Source organism: Anabas testudineus, chromosome 3 (assembly GCF_900324465.2).
Source record: "Anabas testudineus chromosome 3, fAnaTes1.2, whole genome shotgun sequence".
NCBI lineage: Eukaryota > Metazoa > Chordata > Actinopteri > Anabantiformes > Anabantidae > Anabas > Anabas testudineus.
The window spans coordinates 12,904,439-12,925,498 of record NC_046612.1 but is presented as its reverse complement, the minus strand read 5'-3'; the positions used below and the strand labels follow the sequence as shown (position 1 = coordinate 12,925,498).

At 38.1% G+C, this 21,060-nt stretch overlaps 2 protein-coding genes across 2 annotated transcripts; one reads left to right on the top strand and one right to left on the bottom strand.

Moving 5' to 3' along the window:
* Positions 1–3,196: 3,196 nt before the first annotated feature.
* grpr (gastrin-releasing peptide receptor) lies at positions 3,197–8,380 on the bottom strand. The gene is made up of 4 exons (XM_026378792.1): positions 8,013–8,380; positions 4,022–4,370; positions 3,669–3,782; positions 3,197–3,493 (listed from the first exon to the last, which is right to left on the bottom strand). The coding sequence occupies exons 1-4, from the start codon at positions 8,378–8,380 to the stop codon at positions 3,212–3,214; spliced, it is 1,113 nt and encodes a 370-aa protein (XP_026234577.1). The 3' UTR covers positions 3,197–3,211.
* A 5,921-nt stretch (positions 8,381–14,301) lies between these two features.
* On the top strand, positions 14,302–20,139 carry LOC113174612 (cell surface A33 antigen-like). Its single transcript, XM_026378684.1, is given in 8 exon segments — positions 14,302–14,483; positions 16,095–16,258; positions 16,414–16,518; positions 16,520–16,634; positions 17,328–17,492; positions 17,846–17,962; positions 18,085–18,214; positions 18,395–20,139. Coding segments are annotated over 8 exon segments (1,341 nt in total). The 5' UTR covers positions 14,302–14,443; the 3' UTR covers positions 18,900–20,139.
* The last annotated feature ends 921 nt before the right edge of the window (positions 20,140–21,060 follow it).

Here is a 21,060-nt window from a genome sequence, read left to right as displayed (position 1 = left end):
ACTTCAAAATGCCACAAAACACAAATGACACACACAATTAAAGTCAGCAGATGTCAAAATGGTAGAAATCAGATTTTGCTGCTTTGCTATTTTAACTTCCTTTGTAGCATTTTAATGCTACATAATAGACTCCTTAAATGATAAGGTAAGTAGCTGCATACACACACAGTACCTTCTCTACATCCAAATTAAATTGAAATAAAGATGGTTGTGTAGATAAACTTGAGTTACAATACAAATGACACTATCCTGATGTAAATGTGTTCACTGAACCTGCTGCTCTTTAAGTTTGTATTGTTCAGCTCTAGAACAAAGACAGAAAGATGATTCACTTGAGAAATGTGCTGTCAAAAGTTGAATACAGCTGCTGTATAGAGGCGCTCATGGCAACGTTTATAAATTCCCCCTGAGATGACCATGACATCGACTGTGAAATAAACATGATGACATTTACTCTGATGTGCTTTAATAGTTCTGACCTTTTGCATTTGGTTGCGTAAGTTTAACAAGGGTGCCGACGACATATAGATCAATACGCTGCTCGGTGAACAGGTACAACACCTGCACACAACACTGCCCTTTAAAATAATTGTGTGAGAGATTCAGGAAGGCTGGAAGTGTTTGTGTTGAGACACTTCCGAGCAATGCAAAGTGAGTGTTCGTATGCAAATTAGTGAGAGGCTGAGGAAAACTTTAATGCATTTTATTAAAATGATGAGAGTAACATCCATTTCAAACCAAACCCACATTTTTAAACTTTCTACCTGTGGCCACTGCTGTTGCTGACACACAGGCAGAATTATATAATCTCTGATTCTCTGGATTAGGTAATTCTATTAATCTTTAATAAAATTCCCACATTTGTAGACTGAAGAGGTAAAGTTGATCTGTGCTTAAGTCTGAGTTTAACATGAATGCTAACAAGATCATTTTGTGCCATCACAGCTTGAGGCAAATTATAGACTGACAGAAAAGTGATGATTGACTATTTTGGGTAAATAAGAGACATTTTGAAATAACTGAAAAAATAAATATCTGTATATTCATGCAATTTCATTTTCAGAGTTCTGTTGCTTGCTCTTCAAAAATTTAATTAGCTTAATAATAAAAAGTTTAATACATTACTAAGACATTTGTTTCATGACATGTGTTTTCTGTTGTAATCATAAGAGCAAATATGAAGAGTGGTCAGAATTCCTGACTAATCCACAGGGGAAATTATACCGAACAGCTCCAGAAATCTTTAAGGTTTAATCTTCCTGCAGGATTTATTCTGAATTCCTTTTAAATTCCTATTGGGTTCCTTCATTAACTTTAAACAGTTGTGCATTCTCCTCAAGTCCATAAAGTGACTGAAGGGTTTGTGTGAGACTTTATGAAAAAGATTTCAGACAAATGTTCTTTTATTAGTTTATTAATTGGTTTACTACTTTAAATTAAAAAGATAATAACTTATCGTTATTTACATTCCAGGCCTTCCACAGGGTGAGTCTGACTACTAACATGACACGTTAAATAGATCGTTGAGACCATGCAGAGCAGAAATTTGGCAATGTGTGCTCACCACAATTAAACAAACACTATCCAGACTAAATTATACACCCACTCATCACAACCTGGGCATGATCCTCTCCCTCTTTGCAACACCAAATTAGGACAAACCGATGTGATACAGTGACTGTAAATCTACCATGTGACAGAGCAGAATAATTTTATCCAGTGAACACAGCAGTGCAGAATCTTTGCTGTTTATAGACGATCAACAAAACTAAGACTGTAACTGTAACCAAAGTACAAAGACACACGAAGGTCTACTTTCATAATGTAGAAAGTGATTTATAACACAGATTCACTGCAATTTCTTATTGATTTTACACAGAGATTAAACTTAATTGAGTTATGTTCCACTTACAGAACTCACTTATGTGCAACCTTTTGTTTATTTATTAATTTTTTAGTGTAGTGTAGAAGTTGTTGACATTTTTAAACATGTCAATTAAATTCTCACATGTAATTTACATTGACACACAAAACTCCAAAAGCAAAAGCACACATTGCGTAATTCAATACCGAATTAAAAACAGATGTTTTTATGTTCAGCATTGATTTTCCACACTATGACACAGCGAGCAAACAAGAAACAACATCTAAATTACATCTCTGATAGTGAACTGTAAGTTTCACAGCTATGACAGGATCTGGCACATACAAATATTGTTATTTGTTGTTTTGCTCACACAAAGTATCGGACATGTGGTTAGATTTGAGATGATTATTGTTTAAAGAAGTGAAGTACAGTGCTTTCATGTTTCTGCCAAACTGTGTCAGAAATCATAAGGATAGATGAATCCCAGGAAGGACAGTCCACAAGAAGTTGGGATGCAGCGTAAAATCTACATAAAAACAAGATGCAGTGATTTGCAAATCTCAATTTTTTTCACAATAGAAACATTTCAAATGTTTAAACTGAGAAAAATTTTTTGGAATGGCACCGTGACCAGTGTAGTGACGTCCATCAGAGAATCATGACTGTTTTTAATGCAGTGCCATCTGAGGACTTGAAGATCACAGACAGTCAATATTGCATTTGACCTCGGCTTTTCTACAGAAGACGATGAGATGGTGATATGTTCACAGTCTCTGAACTTGTCTGACAATTTAGGTTTGGTGGACTAAACTAAACTAAATTCTGTTTTACATACATTTTACACAGCGTCCCAACTTTGTTTGAATTGGGGTTGAACAGTATTAGAAACTGTGCAACTGAAGGTGTGAAGTGTAGGAACATGATAATTACAAAGAACAAATAGGATGTTGAAGAGAATCCCAGATTCTTATATTGCACTATGAGAACAGTCGAACCTGCCTACTAATGATGACACTGACTATACTAAACTACACAATAATTCACCAAAGCATAATTTTCCATTAATTTATGTTGTTGTTGTATGTTTTTCTATTCAAATCTATTGTTTTTTTATTTTTGTATTATCATATATACCAATCCTATTCACCCAAAAGCAAAAATGGTGCACAGTGATGTTTTAAAATATAACTCTCACACTAAAACAGCTTTCAAAACATACTTTAAAAGGCAATTTACAAATTCCCATAAATAAAAATGTTAATATTTAACACACAAGTACTCCAATAGAAGAAAAGCTTGTAGCTGTAGTTTGTAGCATTTTTCTTAAAGTGATATCACACACACTTACACAAAATCCTCCTGATAGAGCTGTCTGCCATTGATCACGCTCAGACTCGCCATGGAGTGATGTGTGCTGCGGACAGAAGTAACATGTGTGTTGTAATATGTTGGGCTCTGCAACGAGTGTTTGAGGAGCACGTGACAACAACAGCACAGGTGCTGGTTGAACTGTTTCTTGAAAGTTTTGCTCAGCAGGTAAAGGGCAAAGGGGTTGAGGCAGGAGTTGGTGAAGGCGAGGATGCGAGCAATGACGCTGCAGACAAAGTGAACCAGTGAGGTGTCCACCTGGCAGGAAAACAGGCAGAGGATGGAGAAAACAGAGACATACAAAAATAGACAGGTGTGTACTAGCATGAAATAATTTGGATATTGATGGTCTCTGAGTAAATACAACACAAATCAGACTTCAATCTAATAGCAATAATACTAATAATAAGGATTTAGAAATATAGTGCTTTACCTGCGAGTAGTGATATGAGCGGTATAAGTAGATGATGTGACTGGGAAGCCAGCACACTGCAAAGAGCACAACAAACACAAGTACCATCTTCGCCAGACGCTTTCTTGATTCAGCCTGCAAATTATAGAAAAAACATCAACTATAAAAAAAATAAAAATCATTTCATTTTGTTTTTACTCATCAGTATTTTACACTTGTGTGGTGTCGATAAGGCTTTAAACTATCTTTTAGTATATTTTAGTATAAATGTAAAAAAATATATATGTGTAAAATATAATTAAATTAATAAATTAACTACAAGTTACTCATGACTTCACTTGAACACTTATCAAATTTCTGCTTTTAACACTGGCCTGCCGTCTTGCGTGCACGTTCCCTTCCACGGGCAGGTCAGAGGCGCTCCTCATCAGGCTCCGGGCGATGAAGGTGTAGTATATGGTTATGACCAGCAGAGGAATGATGTAAAAAATGAGGAAGGAGACCGTGGAGTAGATCTTAGGGTGCAGTTCCCCATGGGGATAAGGGGCACAGGTGATGAAACTTTCATTAGTGGAGGTGATGTTGAAGACGTGGAGGTCGGAGAAGATGGCCTCTGGGACTGCCAGGACCAGGGAGAAGATCCAGATGAGTGCTGCTCTCATGACAATACTGACAGTGGTGCTGGAGGTTTGGATGTCCAGGGGCTTCACAATGGCCCTGTACCTGATAGATAGATAGATAGATAGATAGATAGATAGATAGATAGATAGATAGATAGATAGATAGATAGATAGATAGATAGATAGATAGATAGATAGATAGATAGATAGATAGATAGATCTAAAAATAGACGTACTTCAACACCCCTACATTACACTGCTACCAATGGTGTATCTTGGCAACACCGGGTCACTTTAGCTCCTTCTTACTCATTAACATCATCCTGAAAAGTGCACACATAATTTTCTACTCTCACCTCGCAGCCATTTCATATGTGACACATCAAATATACTCTCACCCATAATAATGTTAATTATTATGTTAATTACCTTCCTGCTGCCGCAGCATGCAATAAAAATACAGTGGCAAGAAAAAGTATAGTATAGTAAAAAAAAAAAAGTATTATTTTTATCTCATGGTTTTCTGCATTAATTTGTCATAAAACTAGATCTGAGCTTCATCTAGAGTATTAACAAATGCGATGTGCCTAAAATAATAACAAAAAAACATTTCTGATCGTTCATGTCTTTATTAAAAACTATCAAAAAAACTTTGTAGTGCTAGTGGGAAAAAGTATCTTTCAATGTCAGTGTCAATGTGCTCTATGGCAAACTTCAAGTGTGCAGCAATGTTCTTTTTAGTAAGCAGCGGCTTCCTTCGTGGTGTCCTGCCATAGACACCCTGTGTGCTCAATGTTTTATCTACTGTAGACTCATGGACACAGATGTTAGCCAGTTCCAATGATGTCTTGAAATCTTGGCTGTCATTCGGTGTTGCTTCTTCACCCCATTGATTATTTGAGTATTTGTTGTGCTCTTGAGGTCATTTTGACTGGTTGCCCACTTCTTGGTAGAGTAGCCACAGTCCCAAAGTGTCTCCATTTGTAGATTGTTTGCCGAACTGTAGACTGGTGCATTTGATGTCTTTGACATCACTTGCTAACCCTTCCCAGATTTATGAAAATCGACAATTCTGATCGTAGAACCTCTGAAAGCTCCTTTTGATGTGACATGGCTCACATAAGCATCTTCTTCTCTGTAGAGCAAACTCAACGTGTTTGAGTGTTTTTGTAAAAGTAGCTTTAGTACTTTTTGTAAAAGTAGCTCTAGTCCACACCTCCAAAATATAATTTTCTAAACAAGACTCCAGGTATCCTAGCACCTAGCTTTTTCCACTAGCACTATGAGGTTTTTATGGCTGTTCTCAATAAATACATGAAAGATCAGATTTTCTTTGTGTTATTATTTTAGGCATTGTTATTATTTTATATTTGTTAATACTCTTGACTTAGATGAAGATCAGATCATATTTTATATATGTAGAAAACAATGAAAATCATCAAATGAAGAATGTCTCTAAAATATGTTGTGTAAATTGACTAGAGTCAATCAAGCATTAAATATTCTTCTTTATAAAAAAAATGCCATACAAAAACAATTGGCTATCAGTAACATAAAAATAGATTACAATGTAAAAGAAAAAGAATAAATTAAATAAGTTATATACCGATCTTTGATGAATCTAATTCAATTCAGTTTATTTATGTAGTGCAAATCACAACAAAAGTTATCTTGAGGCACTGTAAGGTTTAAGACCTCACAGATTACAACAATAAAACTATAAATTGTAAAGAAAGCCCAACAATCCCACTTGAGCCACCCCCCAGAGACAGTGGAGAGGAAAAACTCCCTTTAACGGAAGAAACCTCCAGCAGAACCAGGCTCAGGGTGGACGGCCATCTGCCTCGGCCGGTTTCTGTGAATGGAAAGAGGAGAGAGAAAAGAACAACAAACAACAGACAGTCCAGTACACTGCACACTGGTTAACAAACAGCTCCAATGCCGATGATACCTGGAGAAAGGTACAGAGAGAGGGACACAGACAGGAAGCAGCACAACTACAAGAGAAAGAAAACACAAAGCTAATGACATTTCAGGTCAGTTTTCAGATTTCACTTAATTAACTATGTTGAAATTTCTGGAACTAACCTTAGAGTCTGTTTTTAGTATATGTGCTGTAATGTTTTTTTTGTGCCGTTAAATGATTATTCATTAAATATAATGTGATCTACATAATATTTTTACTTTCTGTCTTACAATAACTCAGGTGTGTTAGAGGTACAGTATAGGCACAAAGCCTGTTCTCTGCAACAATGGTTTGCTTTCTTACTACTACATACTGACCTCTTCTTCCTCTGTAACCCTGACCAGTATGTTGCCAAATGAGGAAGCAAAGACTCTGAAAGTATGCCCGGTGCTGACAGACGGTTTGAAAGGTTTAACGATCTGTTAAATGTTAGTGAAGACTCATCCCCACTCACCTCTCCAGCAGCCGTTTCACCTCTAATACATCAGCTCTCATCCACATGCTGAGCACCCCCTGTAGCTCCAGCATGTCATTAAAATTACTCATCACCACAAGCATTGAGACATGTTCCACTAAATTAAGTTAAACAGTCCATTTCCTCTGCCCTCTACTCCTATGTTTCACAGCGTGAGAAAACTTGTACCTTGTATTAAGTGACAGATACTTTTACTAACTAATAACAACAGCAGGACTTTTTTGTGTCTGCACAGTGCATCCAGAGAGTATTCACAGCGCTCAACTTGTCTACATGTTGTTATCTTACAGTCTTATTCCAAAATTGATTAAAAAGGAGTCATTTCAAATCTGGAAGGATCTTCAGAAGAAAAGTAAATTATTATGTGCTGCCCAGTAGTGAAGATCAAGATACCTCATGTCCCTTGTGTTAAATGGAAAGAAAAACATACAGTGACAGACAGAGGTGAGGTTGCACTTGAAAATGTGTTCAATATTTTCTCCTTATTTGAAATAGAAAACATTTTGTCCGTTTATCTTTACGCTATTTTTCTAGGATTTGACACCAAATTTTGAAAGCATTTTACTTACATACACAGACCTTATTACTTTTTCACAGATTGAATATTTTTTATAACAAGGACTAAAAAACCTCATTGTGACCAAAGATGTCAAATGGGTTCAGAGTAAAAGAAGAAGATTTCCACCTGTGCTGCTTTTTTCAAACTATTCTTTACATAAGATTGTTCCCTGATAACAGCAGAAAGGTTTTAACAAGGTTCCTGCTGCTTTCCTAAAGAAAAAATAATGAAGCGCACAAAGATAAAAGGCAAACAGAGAGAAAACTGATGAATCGCTCTGTGTGTGTCTTAATCTCTGGGGTTTTTAAATGATTAATTAAAATACCATTTAAAAAAAAGCACTTTTAAACATGTTTTAAACGCCCATCAACATTACAGGTGGTTCATTAACTCACACGTCATCCAGACTGTGACAGTGATCTTTTTATCCTGACAGCTACACAGGTGATTTTAATCTGTCACCACATGTTTGAGATCATCATTTGAAATAATATTCTGTTTGTTCTGTAGCAACATGTTATGTGTGTCGATTAAGGATAAAGGCACACAGCTCTGTGGTGCTTAGACCCTACTCTCCTAGTATTTGTTTACCGTGACAACAGGTTTGCTCAGCTGGTATTTGAGTATCTTTATAAGGACAAAAGCACAGTTACATTTAATTTGCCTTTCTAATTTGCCATGCTATGTTTTCCAAATGGTCCTGAATATAAACCCTACAGGATCAATATAACAACAAAAAGCCTACCTGTCTGCAGAGAGAGCTGTAAGAGTGAACACAGACACCCCAACCGAGGTAAGCTGAATGAAGGGGATGATTTTACAGCCCACTCTCCCGAACAGCCACTTGTCTGACAGGTAGCGGCTGGCATCCACAGGAGCGCAGGTGACCAGCAGTAAAACATCTCCGAGCGCAAGACTCGACATGAAGAGGTTGGGCACATTCCGGATGGACTTGGCCGAACAAAATGTCTTGATGAGCGTGATGTTACCGATTAGCCCCATCACGCAGATTACACCGTAAAGTGAAGCGATGGCCACGCCGGTGTACCACATCGTCTGCGCCGAGCTTTGGAGAGCAGTGACGCTGCGCGACGCGTTTGGGTACAGCTCCATCCCTCCCGCCGTCAAAACCCCCTGACTGACCCGAGACGTAAACACCAGCAAGTCCTGGGAGGTTTGGAGAGACCGCAAAACTACGGAAATAGTAATATGGGGTCAACAACTGTGAGCGTAACACACTGGGGGTCCGTTGTAACAGTGGCTGCCACCCAGTGCGCTCAGGGATACACAACATCTGCATCAACCACCAATCTATCAAGCGTGAGAAATAAGGCATTGATCGCCTGGCCATCAATCAGAATAAGAAATGGGTTTACTGGCAAGTAGAAAAATAGAAAAGCATCAGAAATATAGTCTGAATAAGGAATGCACACAAATTCAGAAATGTACACAGAGCTATGCTCTTACTAAATCAAATAAATCAAAAGTAGAATGAATATAAATTAAAAGATGACTCACTATTGCATTGTGCAAAGTTGCATTACAGTGGCCAACAGAATAAAAATTGTTCTTATGATGTGAGGTTTTAGTCTTGATGGTCAAGATGAATCCTTGTACATTGTGTGTGATACATTTAAAGTTAAATGTATCTAAAACCACAAAAGAAAGGCGACATTTAAGAGTTTGAATATCAATACATAGACATCATTTAAAGCTGGTGGTGCACTTTCTTGTGAAACTTAATAGCAGTGCTTTATTCTTAGTATTCTTAGATATGCTTTTGAGTCATTAGACCCCCATTAGCTACAGTATCTGCAGTATGCACAGCGGGTGAATACTGCATGTAAAAGAGAAACAGCATGACATCATGCTCTGGAGATCTGTCTAAAGATTATTGAAGTGAAAGAGAAAAAACTTTTTAAAGACTGGTCCTGGGAGATTGTGGCTCCCAGGAACCTGCAACTCCAACACATTGCTGTCATATCTGATACAGGGGGACAGTGCATTGAGGTCCACAGTTGTCTCCGCACCCTCGAGCATGCCCAGCTCCAGGTTATTCTGCAGAGGACCAGCAGTTGAACCCCCGGCCTGTATGCAGCCTGCATGAGGCCGATGACGGCTATGTCATCCTCACATTTTGGGAGATTGACAGAGTGGAGACTGCACACTGGAGGTGCAGTCATTAGTGTAGAGGGATTTTTCCCAGCCTCACCTGCTGCTTCCTGTCAGTCAAGATGTTAATGGTCTGGAGGATTTCAGGAATTATTGTGTTGAACGGTCTGGGGGAGTCCAAGTGTTGAAGGATGTAGTGCAGTCCCGTGTTGACTGTATCATCCACTGTTTAATAATTATAATATGATAATACTTTATTGATCCCCTTGGGGAAATTGTGGTGAGCTACTGCCGCCCCTGTAGGCAAACTGCAGGGGGTCCAGCAGGGGGCCTGTGTTGTTTTTCAGGTGGCTTAGCATCTCTCTAAGGACTTTAGACCACAGGCATCATCTTCTTACAGTTTGAACTGAGAGCAGCTGTAACAAAACAATTTCCCTCTGGGATTAATACGCTTTTTTGAATCTTGAACAATGAAATGTACCGGGGTGACTATGGTCTTGTAATTGTGGATTGCTTTGGAGTTGGAATAATGACTTGACTGTTTTAATGGTCTGGGAACTTACACAGGTCCAACAGTTTGTGGATGATCTGTTAAGACGAGGGTGAACTATTTAACACAGACTTGTTTTCATATCTCTTTTGTACTGTTAACATCAATGCATCATCATGCATCGCCAACCACATAGTGGGAAAATAAGTCATCAGTGAGGGATATTGTATTGATGATCAGGGCATCCTTCCCCATATATCAATATATTGATTTATGTATTGGATATTTTGGTCACTTTGCTAATACTCAAAACAAATAAAGAAAAAAAGGAAGACGTACGGTGTATTTGGAGTTAGTGAAAGAAAACACCCAATTTCCAACTGGGCAGAGGAATCAGTCCAAAGGAAACTTGATGACTGCTACCGTACAAGGATATAACTAAGAAAATCGGTGAAACAGATTGATGTTATAACTCAGTAGCCCTAGACCTGATAGTGGAAACGACACAGCAGTAATTAAATCTGGACACAAGTGGTCTGCTGAGCACCTTGGACATATGTGTATTGTATGTGTACAGGTGTAAAAAGGCGATGGGTCCAGTGGGGAACCAGTGAGTTAATTAAAGTCTGCACCTGCAGCCTCAAAAACTATCCAGTCAGAATGGTCAAAATAGACCTGTAGTTCCTACTTTTATTTCATTTACTTATTTGCTTATAAAAGTAGTCATTATCTCTAAAGCCTTCTAATCATCTTGTTTGTACTTTTTTGTTCTAATCTGTGCTCTCAGAGTTAAGGGAAGCTGTCATCAGCAATTATCCTGGTGGGGAAAACATGATTTCAATTTATATGAACTGGATTGAAATTAGAGCAATAAGCTAAATGTTACAGTAAAGTCAGTATGCTCACAATGTCAAAGCTAAGTTATGATTCTGTGTCTGTCACATATTATGTTTATGATGGATAAAACGCTCACTACCAAATTAACCTCCATAGGCAGGCAGAGCACCCGTGTTCACAGCCGGTGAGACAGAAAAAGCGATATAAGGGCAATTCATCGTGCAAACAGTCACATCTTTCCTTTTTTTGTATCTGCAGAATGTTTTATTAAACTGGCAGATCGTTACTTCTGAACTGGATAAACAAACTAAGTGGCCAAGTAGATTAGAAGATTTTAAAAAGAAATTTGAAGAAATATAAAAGTTGTAGTGACGTAGTACCTTTCTGGTACTGGGCAGGTTCTAATTTTGACCTGCAGGCTATATAGTTCTAGATGAAAAATGTCTTAATAATGAACATTATTATAATTTAATGTGTGTGTACAATTGCAAATGTCATGACAACCCATTCAACAGAGACAGGATTCACTCAGAACTATAAAATTGTTGCTACAGGAGAATATCAATCCATCTAGTTGATCTTGTGATATTTCACTGGATTAGTGAAAAACCTTTAACTGCAGGTGGCAATAGATAAAAGTATGGAGCGTCTTCTAACCATGAATGTTCAAATAGCTGGCGTTGACTGCTAGTGAGGCTTTAAATTAATTCAGCCACTGACTATCATAATTTAGATTCCCCAAATGAAGATCTAACTTACACCCATAAACCAGTATGCAGAGAATCAATGGCCAGTTCATGTCCAACCATTTCAAACTATGGCCCCTTAAAGTGGTTGAGCTGTATTAAGCTGAGAGTGAGTCATGTCATGCTCCTGCGAGGGCGATGAGATGGAGGTGTTGTCACAGACTGACATATCGAATTTACCTGATCTCCTTGCGGCTCTGCATCCTGCAAGTACCCAGGGGGTACCTGACAAAGTGATGTCTCTATTGACGCCCAGCTGCCTCAGGATAATGGAACTTCACAAGTACCAAATATGAAAAGAGATAACACGCCATCACTAGATGCTCAAGAAAAGAAGTGATCTATGAAAAACCCTTTACAAGTGATGTATGGAAATATTTCTTCAACACAGACATTGCAGATACAAACACAGAAACAATGAGAACCAGTAATCCAGCAGGGTGTAAGATGCCACAGAGAATGACCATCTCTAATCCCTGTCTATCTCTGTTGGTTGTCAAGTGCTGTCAGACAATATACGCACTTTAATTATATGAGATAGCAAAAGGAAGGTGTCTTGGGGTCCAGAGTCATTATGTGTAGGCAAGATAAGACTGAGAGGTGCACAAGAGATGAAATTGGTTATAGTGTGAGCCAGATGAGAAGGAGGGGATTAGACACAGAAAAGAAATGTGGAGGTGAGATGGTGGCTGTGTGAAAATATAAATATATATTATATATTCTAATAGACAGGAACAGTAGGCATACATGTGCATGGGTGAGACAAAAAACGAAACTCTATCCTACCATCTACTTTAAACTCTGTTTCAGCTTCCCTAAAGATAACATCAGGCTTTGTGAAAATACAAACTAAAATTAAATGAGTCATTCAACCTCTTCTTTGGAATGAGTCTGAAAAATGTTCAACTTTTTCTAATTTTCCTGCTGTATATTTGTGAACAGGGACATACTGTATCAACATATGAAATAGCTGGGCAGGGTTTTGGTATCATTTGCAACACGTGAGTCGTCTTGTTTCAACTTGTTCTACACAAGTCACAGCTTTTTGATACAGTGAATCTGTCAAGCTCCATGTCTTTGTTTTTCTCCCACCTCTGCTCCTGCGCCTGGCCACTAATCTCCTGCTGTGCTCTCAGTCAGCTGCTACACAGACACTAACACACACACTGGGTAGATCCTAATTCCCTTAAATGATCATTCATCCTTGAAGCTCGCTTGTCCGAGAAGTTGTTCTGCTTGTCAGTCTTGAAAGATGTCCCAAAGCCTCTTATTTCGGTTTGGGAAGAGAAGATTGAGGAACGATGGTTGGAGAGAGATACACAAGACGCAAGAGACCATCCTTCCCAGAAGTCTTTTACCAGACTGACATACCTCTTTGTTCACTGCTGGTGATTTGAAGCCGCAGCTAATCACACTGATGTGAAAACCCTTCACTGAAACCACACATTTTATACATTTTGTACACAAATAACATTAAAATAGGACCATTAACACTGTCTGTATTTAATATTTGAATTGTTATGAGCCTACAGATGTTGACATTTTCGAGATACGCAGTAAATTGACTTAAGTCATAGGAGACGTGGATGTCGTTTTTTCAAAATGACAGCATCAGTTGTCAGTTGTTTGTTACCGTGTAAGTTAGAGGACCTGTTGAACAGACACCGGTGCCACTAATAAATTACTCTACTCTGCTGAAGTAACACGAGTCAAGACAGTATAACGGTGAGTTACCCTTCCTGCAGAAAGCCAGGACCCTGATAGGCCATCCATCCAGGATCCGCCTTATCTCTTAAATGTTGCAGGGAGCTAATCCCGGCTGCCCCCAGTGAGCGGCATGGTTGCAAATCTAGAGCCTGACTGTGAAGAACTGAAATGCTGTTCGGCTATTATTTATTTTATGTCATGTTATTTCAAATGGGGGATAAACAGCAAAATGAGACAAGAAAGTTTCATACACTTTTACATTTTTGTTCTAATCTTTCTTTATTCAGTGAAGGATGCCCTGCTCAGATTGACACACATTCATTGCTCATTATTTTCACATCCGCTTTGTGGTGCTGTTAGACAGAGAAGCGGCACAAATGAGACAAAGACCAACAATGACGTCAATGTATTTGGTTAAGTAATTACGCTCCTTTTCTGTCTGTTTTGTGAGTCGACAAATTTCAGTTCCATATTGCTGTGGTGAGGACATTTTAGCTGCTCGTGGCTGGTTGACATTTAGGGGTCTAGCTCATTTAGTTGTGATAGACTAGTAGATACTAAGGGCCTAGGGGACTGCATTAAGTCAGTAAGTGGCCTGAAACCAACGTGTGTGTAGCATGTATGAGCCTGTATGTCTGTCCTTGCCTCTAGGCAACAATCCTTGTCAAACCAGTCTAACAGGACAAAATGCTTCTCTAGTTTCAATACACACATCAGTTTTCATCTTCTGACAGCCAGTCTGTCAAGAGTTTGGTTTATTAATCTTTTAATGCACCTGTTTTTCTCTCCCTTACAACATAAAACTAATTGACTAATAAAGATAATAATTCTATTATCACTTTTGTAAATGGTCTATTGACTGCATAAGCTATAGCTTAGAGCTTAAGACGAAAATGTCTGATATTGGCCTCGTTTAAACACAGGAAACGATCTAGGAAATAAATATTAAGCTATTTGCTCCTGTTGTAACACAATTCTGAAAAGAGGTGTCCGGCTAAGTGAGTAGTATTAAACAGTCGGGTGTGCTGGATCGGTAGACAAGTCAAAACTCATCAGGTGAGTCAGGAATGTTACCTGAGCAGCAGGAGCTGCTGTGATTGGCGCAGAGCGCTGTCAGTCATTCAGGAGCGAAGGCTACACCCAACAGGCGCATCACTCAAAGGAAGCCGTCTGGTATCGACGCAGAGCTGCTGCGCGCCTCGGTCCTCCGCTTTATTTATTAACAAAATAACCACGGGCAGAATAATCAGTGGCTGTTAGCGTGATAAAATATAAGGATTGAAGATGGAAGCGATGCTTTCTGCTTTGACTCTGCTGTGTCTGCGTGAGTATTCCTGAAAATGAATTCCAGAAAACATTTCCTTCTTTCGTTTGCGCCTTGATGAGCTGCCACACCTGTTTGCGAAAACGGAACAGGCCCAATTAATCTGTTAAGTCGGTGATCGAGCTGTTTGTTTGTTGACTTAAAATCCATTTGCTTCAAGTAAAAAAACAAAATTCAAGTTAGGAAACACTGAAGCTCTTCACAATTAAACTGTGATGTGCAATTTGATGACTTGATTGGCATTTTTCATTTATCCAAACACCAGGCTGTCTTCATTTGTGTCGCGTTACACTTTGTGTTAGTATAATGTGCTCGGTTTTCCACCTGCTGGTGTTTATGCTACGCATAAAGCAAAAATTTGTTTTTAATTTATAATGATCCGACGCTTAGTTTGTCCTGCACATAAAAATAAAACTTGTTTCAACTTTTAAATGTGAGTCGAAGGGCTTAAAATGTCATGTAATTATTATTATTTTAAACAACTAAATGTTACCTTGATTAAATATTGCGTGTTTTGTGCATTTGTGTCGGATTGGTTTATTTAGATTTTTATTAAAGAAGTTAGGTATCGTTTCTGCTTAAATACCACTTAGAATTACTTCAATTAATTATTGTTTGAACGTTATTCTTGTTTGATTTATTTAACTCTATTGATAGTTCTAGATATTTTATGCACCCACTACAATTTTCTCTGTGGGTTTGAAGAGATGACTCTTTAAAATGAGGAAACTGAACCATAGCTCTGCAGCTAACACGACTAATGAGCTTCAGTTGGAGCCAAAATGTACCAAGATCAGGGCTAGGAACTGAACTCAACACCAGCCTTTATCAACCTTTATGACATAGCGGAGCTCACCATGATGTTTTTATGTAGTTGTCATCAGAAGCAGCAGCAACTTTTATTTGCCTGTTTTTTCTTTACCACACTGGCAGCTGGAGGTTTCCTCTTCCTGTGTGTTTATCATTTAGCACTCACAGCAAACTACCCCTGCGTGAAATATTTTGTAAAAGTGATGGTTAATACGTCTACTACAACAAGCCTACAGATAGCACCTGTCTTGTGGCTCCAGTTGAGTTGATCTTTCTGAGCTCTACATGCTTATTACCAACCAGTTAAGCAATAAATTGTAACTTAGTGTCTCTCTTTGTCAGACCATGCTCCTACACCTGAAAAAGTCTAATTTAATCATCTTTTTGAACAAGTACAGCATCTTCAAAACTTTACATAAGCATGTTAAGTGGGCTTGAATCACTTCACAAAAACACAGTTTGTGTTAAAACAAATTGTAGTACCCTAGTGGCAAAAAAGCCCAAACATTTTTCCTAAACTCACGCTACAGGTGTCATCACCCATGCTGTTATCATAAAGATGCATTATTATACTATATAATTTAATGTCAAAGGGGCTTGGGAATGGAAAAAAAACAACCAACCCTCACAAGCTGAGACGGACTGACACATTGGTAAAAACCCCAATAAGAACCAGAAAACCAAATTTTACTTTCCAGTGAACATGAACAGCAACTTAATCAGTTTGTTTTTATACAAGAAACTATTTCAATCAAATAGTAATAATTAATGTAATTGTCTTTATTCTGCAATTTGTTACAGTGTTGACAGGTGCTGATGCTGTTACTGTGACCATCCCACAGACGACATATGAAGTGGCTCTGGGTAAAAGCGTCACAGTGCCCTGCAGCTATACAACCACAGTCACAGCGGTTTCCCAGCTGGTCTTGTTGGAATGGTCTGATTTTACTGACCAAAACGACGAGGCAAGATTATTGTTATGTGTGTCTCTGTGTTTGAAGTACAGTATGTGTACATGATCCTCTGTTTTCTATCTATCTGTCAACTGAATTCATTAGTACTAGAATATGAAATGAAATAATGAAATAATAATATTGCTATCATGCTGTTGTGATCATAGAACCCAGTCGTGACCTACTACGTGTTTGATAAAAGTAATGATACGGCACCAAACTATCAAGGTCGACTGTCCTTGAACATGAACATCAACGTCCCCACTGGAAAATTTTGACCTGACACTGTCCTCCGTCACAATGAATGACAACAAGACATTTAAGTGTCATGTCCAGGCCAAGACTGACACGACCAAGTCATATGCCACTACACGTGTCCTGGTTCTAGGTAACAAATAATGTTCTGATTTGTGTTATGCTTTGAATGTTTTCTTTGTTTTCTCTTCTATTTCTTACTATTCAGTTAGCTCTGTCCTATAATGCCACAGTGAAGGCCCTCACTAACCTTTGTCAGGTGTCAGTTGCACATACGTATAACCTAACAATACTTAAGGTGAGGCATTAAGACACTATTTTAAATAAAACTGTATGAACTTGGTAATTATGGATTTACAAAAGAAATGTAATAAAAGATACAATGACAAAACATAACATAAAATATCTTAATGAAACATGTCTCAGAGACACTTACACAGGTATTACACTCCTAAAAATGAGATTATTTTACAGCTCTTTTAGTATAATTTTTAGCATCCAGATGTTCTGTTATCTAAGCTGCTATAGCTGGTAATTAAAGAGAAACACACATTGCATATAGAAATTAAAAAATAAAAACTTGGTTTGATCAACCTTTCTACTTATCCCTGTTGCATTCTAAATCATGTAATAATAGATTAATGTACTTAAAAATAATGGCAAGCACTCACGTCATGGAGGTTATTGGTTCAGTCCTGCTCAGTGGCTGCAGCTTTTCTCTGTGTTTGCATGTTTTCCCCTTTCCTTTGTGCATTTCTTTTCACAAATCAAAGACATGCAGCTTACTATGGGCAACTGGTCATTCAAATCACACTTCCTTTTTTAGTGCCTCCATCCCAACCTGTAGTTGGCATCCAGGGTAAGGCAGAGTACGGACAGAACATCAACCTGACCTGTCTGTCTAAGGACGGCTCCCCACCACCCACTTATAAGTGGCAAAGTTATGATGTACAGAACAATCCTCGTCCTTTCGACCCCAAAACCACCGATCGTAAGTATCAGTGACAGAGTTTCTTAGCTCTGCCAATCGATGACTATGATCAGAATGAGTAATGGTTAATGTTCGGCTTAACTTAGTATATAAATTATGGCCACATGGCCTCTCAATTTTTCAAATGTGATCCTTAGAGGATCACCTGAAGACAATCAATTCAATTCAAACACTGGAAGTCAACACATTTAACAGTTTCAGAGAAGAACAAGCTTTCAGGAAGGAATATTGCATATTTAAGGTCACTATAAGAAAATAATAAAATGATGCTAACATTTTTAATCTGAAAAATAAAGCAATGACATCGTGATAGCAGTCATGTGTAAAGTATGTGTGACTGACTCTTTTTTCAGAGGGAGGCATCCTGTCTCTATATAATATCTCCAAAGACACATCGGGATACTTCATCTGCACTTCAACCAACAAGATGGGCTCTGCTACCAGCAACTTGACCCTCGCAGTCTTGCCACGTGAGAGAAACCTTCTTACAGCAGCTCTCTTGTAGCATATTTAATTATTCCCAGAAAACACATCTTTGCAACATTGAATTACAGTATCCCTGATTCTAAATCATCTTCCTTCAATCCTGCAGCTTCTATGAACGTTGGTTCCACTGCAGGAATTGTTGCTGGAGTTGCCATTGCTTTGTTGATATTGGCCATCCTTATTTATTGCTGCTGCTGCCGCAAGAAGAAGGATAAAGGGGAGGAATATGCCATGGGGTAATGTGTTTGTTTATTTTTAAACATAGTGTAGCCCACATGTAGGCACACTCTCACTGATGGCGTTTAGTCATTTAAGCTGGAGAAAAGAGAAAATCCATATTACTCATAAAAATCGGTGAAATTCGTTTATAATTGTCCGCTAACCGAAAAACTAACTAATGTGTGTCCACCTTCCAGAGTCCATGAGGACGAATATCATGACAAAGAGGATGCTAAGAAAGCTGAGCGTCATCCTGATGGACAGGAGGAAGTGCGCACTTCTGAAAACACCTACGTGAACAGTGCTCCTGATCGCCGAGACGAGTATGAGGAACGGAGTGAGCGTGGTAACGATCGACGCAGGGATTACGACGACCGACGCAGCGACTACGACGACCGACGCAGCGACTACGACGACCGACGCAGCGACTACGACGACCGACGCAGCGACTACGACGACCGACGCAGCGACTACAATGATCGACGCAGCGATTACGACGATCGACGCAGCGACTACTCTGATCGCCGTGACAGGTACAATGACCGCAATGAACGCTACAATGACAACCGCCGCTACGATGACGACCGACGCAACGACCGCAGAGACCGTCGCAATGATGATGACCGCTATGATGAGACCCGCGATGATCGCAGTCGTGACAAGCCAGCTGTGCCATCCAATAAACCACCGAGGAGGAACTAGGAAGGTGACTAATGCCTCGAAGCTGGATCAACCGCTTTCCTCCATTTTCTGTTTTACTTCTTTTCCATTGGCTTTTATATCACATTCAAGGTGCGACCTTATAGGCTCAAACAACATTTAGCCTCATTGCATCTAGATTTGAAATAACTGCCTCATAAACCTGCAAAAACAAGAGCAACCATAGCAGCATAAGAGTTGACATATTTATCACTCCATCAATACTTTAGGTGTGACTTAAATTACAAGATGGGATGATCATTCCCCAAGAAACATGGTTTTTATAGAATATTTTCCAAAAACATAGTTTGTCTGGTATAACAATTATAATCTAACATGGAGGTTATCCAGTTTACTTCTTTGACATCTGTTTTAGTTTTTGTTTCTTTCCAAGTTTGTGATACCAGTCCTGGTTTAATTATTTTTGCTGTATTGGTTGTAGTTCATGTACATTGTGTATATAAAGTGGTATAGTACAGTAAGAGATCAAGAAAATTAACACACCAATAGTTTTAACATGTTCTTATTCAGTGAACTGTACTGCTACCATCAGAAAATTAAACATGCTTGTCTGTAATATACAGTATAGTAGGTCAGGTTTGGTAACATTCTCAAGTGGAGACACAAAGGCTCTTTGGCACTTTAGTCAAAGCATTTGACTTATGTTGAGTGATGCGAGTTGTGGAATCCAGAAATTAGGTCATATTTTAAGTTTAAACTTTATATGTTGCCATTGTTATATAAGAATGCTACGCCATATGATTTTAAGATGGCCTCTGCTGTTGGGTGTAATTTGTTGTATTTTTTTGTCAGTCTTTACACTTACTGGAATAGTTTTTATGTATTGAATTAAATCATGTATATTCCTGCATGGAAACAGAGAAAGGGGCCTGTTTTACTTCTCTTTATACTTTCAGCTCTATATTGTTTCTTTAATCACAAAAGTAGAATTATAGTTTGCACGGATTTTTAGGATTAGTGTTACCACAGATCTGTTTTTATTTTTATTTTTAATGTATGACCTTTGAATATGTATGTAACCTCCCTTTGTCATGTTGCGTTGTTTCTGATCTTATAGATTTCAGTTGAAATACAATGAAATGACAGTCTTACTGCTGTTATTTCATCACAGTAATCGTACAAATAGTCTTTCAACTGTTTCTGTTTCTATTATTGTGAAACTGAATTGTATTTCATTTGTAATATGCACTAGAATAAAGTAAATTAAATACATTGAACAAGATTCTCTGAATGTTGGACACTAGATGGCAACACTACAACACCTAAACAATGTATAAACTACTAAACACTTCTCAACTCATACCTGACGTGAAGTTATGTAGACCTACATGAAACATAGATGGAAGAAATAAATCTGCAATTAGGAGTCTTTCAAGTCCGTCATCATTCATCATTTTGTTTAATTTATTAGTGATGGCAGTGTTTAGATAGTAATATAGTGATTAGATTTAACGCATTGCTTCAATGTAAAGGCCCAAGTAGCCTATAAATTATGTTTAATGTCTTTTATAAATATGTAAATGATTATTACAGTAATACACTTAGAATTTAGCTTTGGTAAAGTACCTCAGCCTTTAAAAGTTACTACTAATTGGGATACTGCTCCCTCATGAGAGATTCATATCCACGTTTACATATTTCACACAGCAGAGTCACTGACACATTAAGTTGATAACATTTCTCGCTAGAAAATTAATCAAAAAGGCAAAAAAAGTACAACAAAAACAAAGTAAAATAAACAAACAAAATGCATAGAAATTCAAAATGATCCCAAAGGTCTCTATACAGTATGTGTTCTTATTAAATTAATTTAAGATGAACTTAACAGAAATAACTTAGGCCTAGGACAAGGCACAAAATGAGTGTAAACAGTTAAAAGTGTTCACAATAACACACAAGATGACTTGTTGTTGGTATAGACTACAAAGTTGAATGAAATAAACCAATCAGGCTATGAAATGGTGGCTAATGATTTCAGTAGGGCTACGACCAGCTCGCAAACTATATTTTCTTAAAATACTAAAGCCATGTAGAAACTAATCCCATATAGATCCTTTTAAATCCACTGCAGGTCTCTTCTCACCACTCATTTCTATAACAGCAAAGCTTTTATTTTGAAAGCCCTCACCGGACGTCTGGAGTT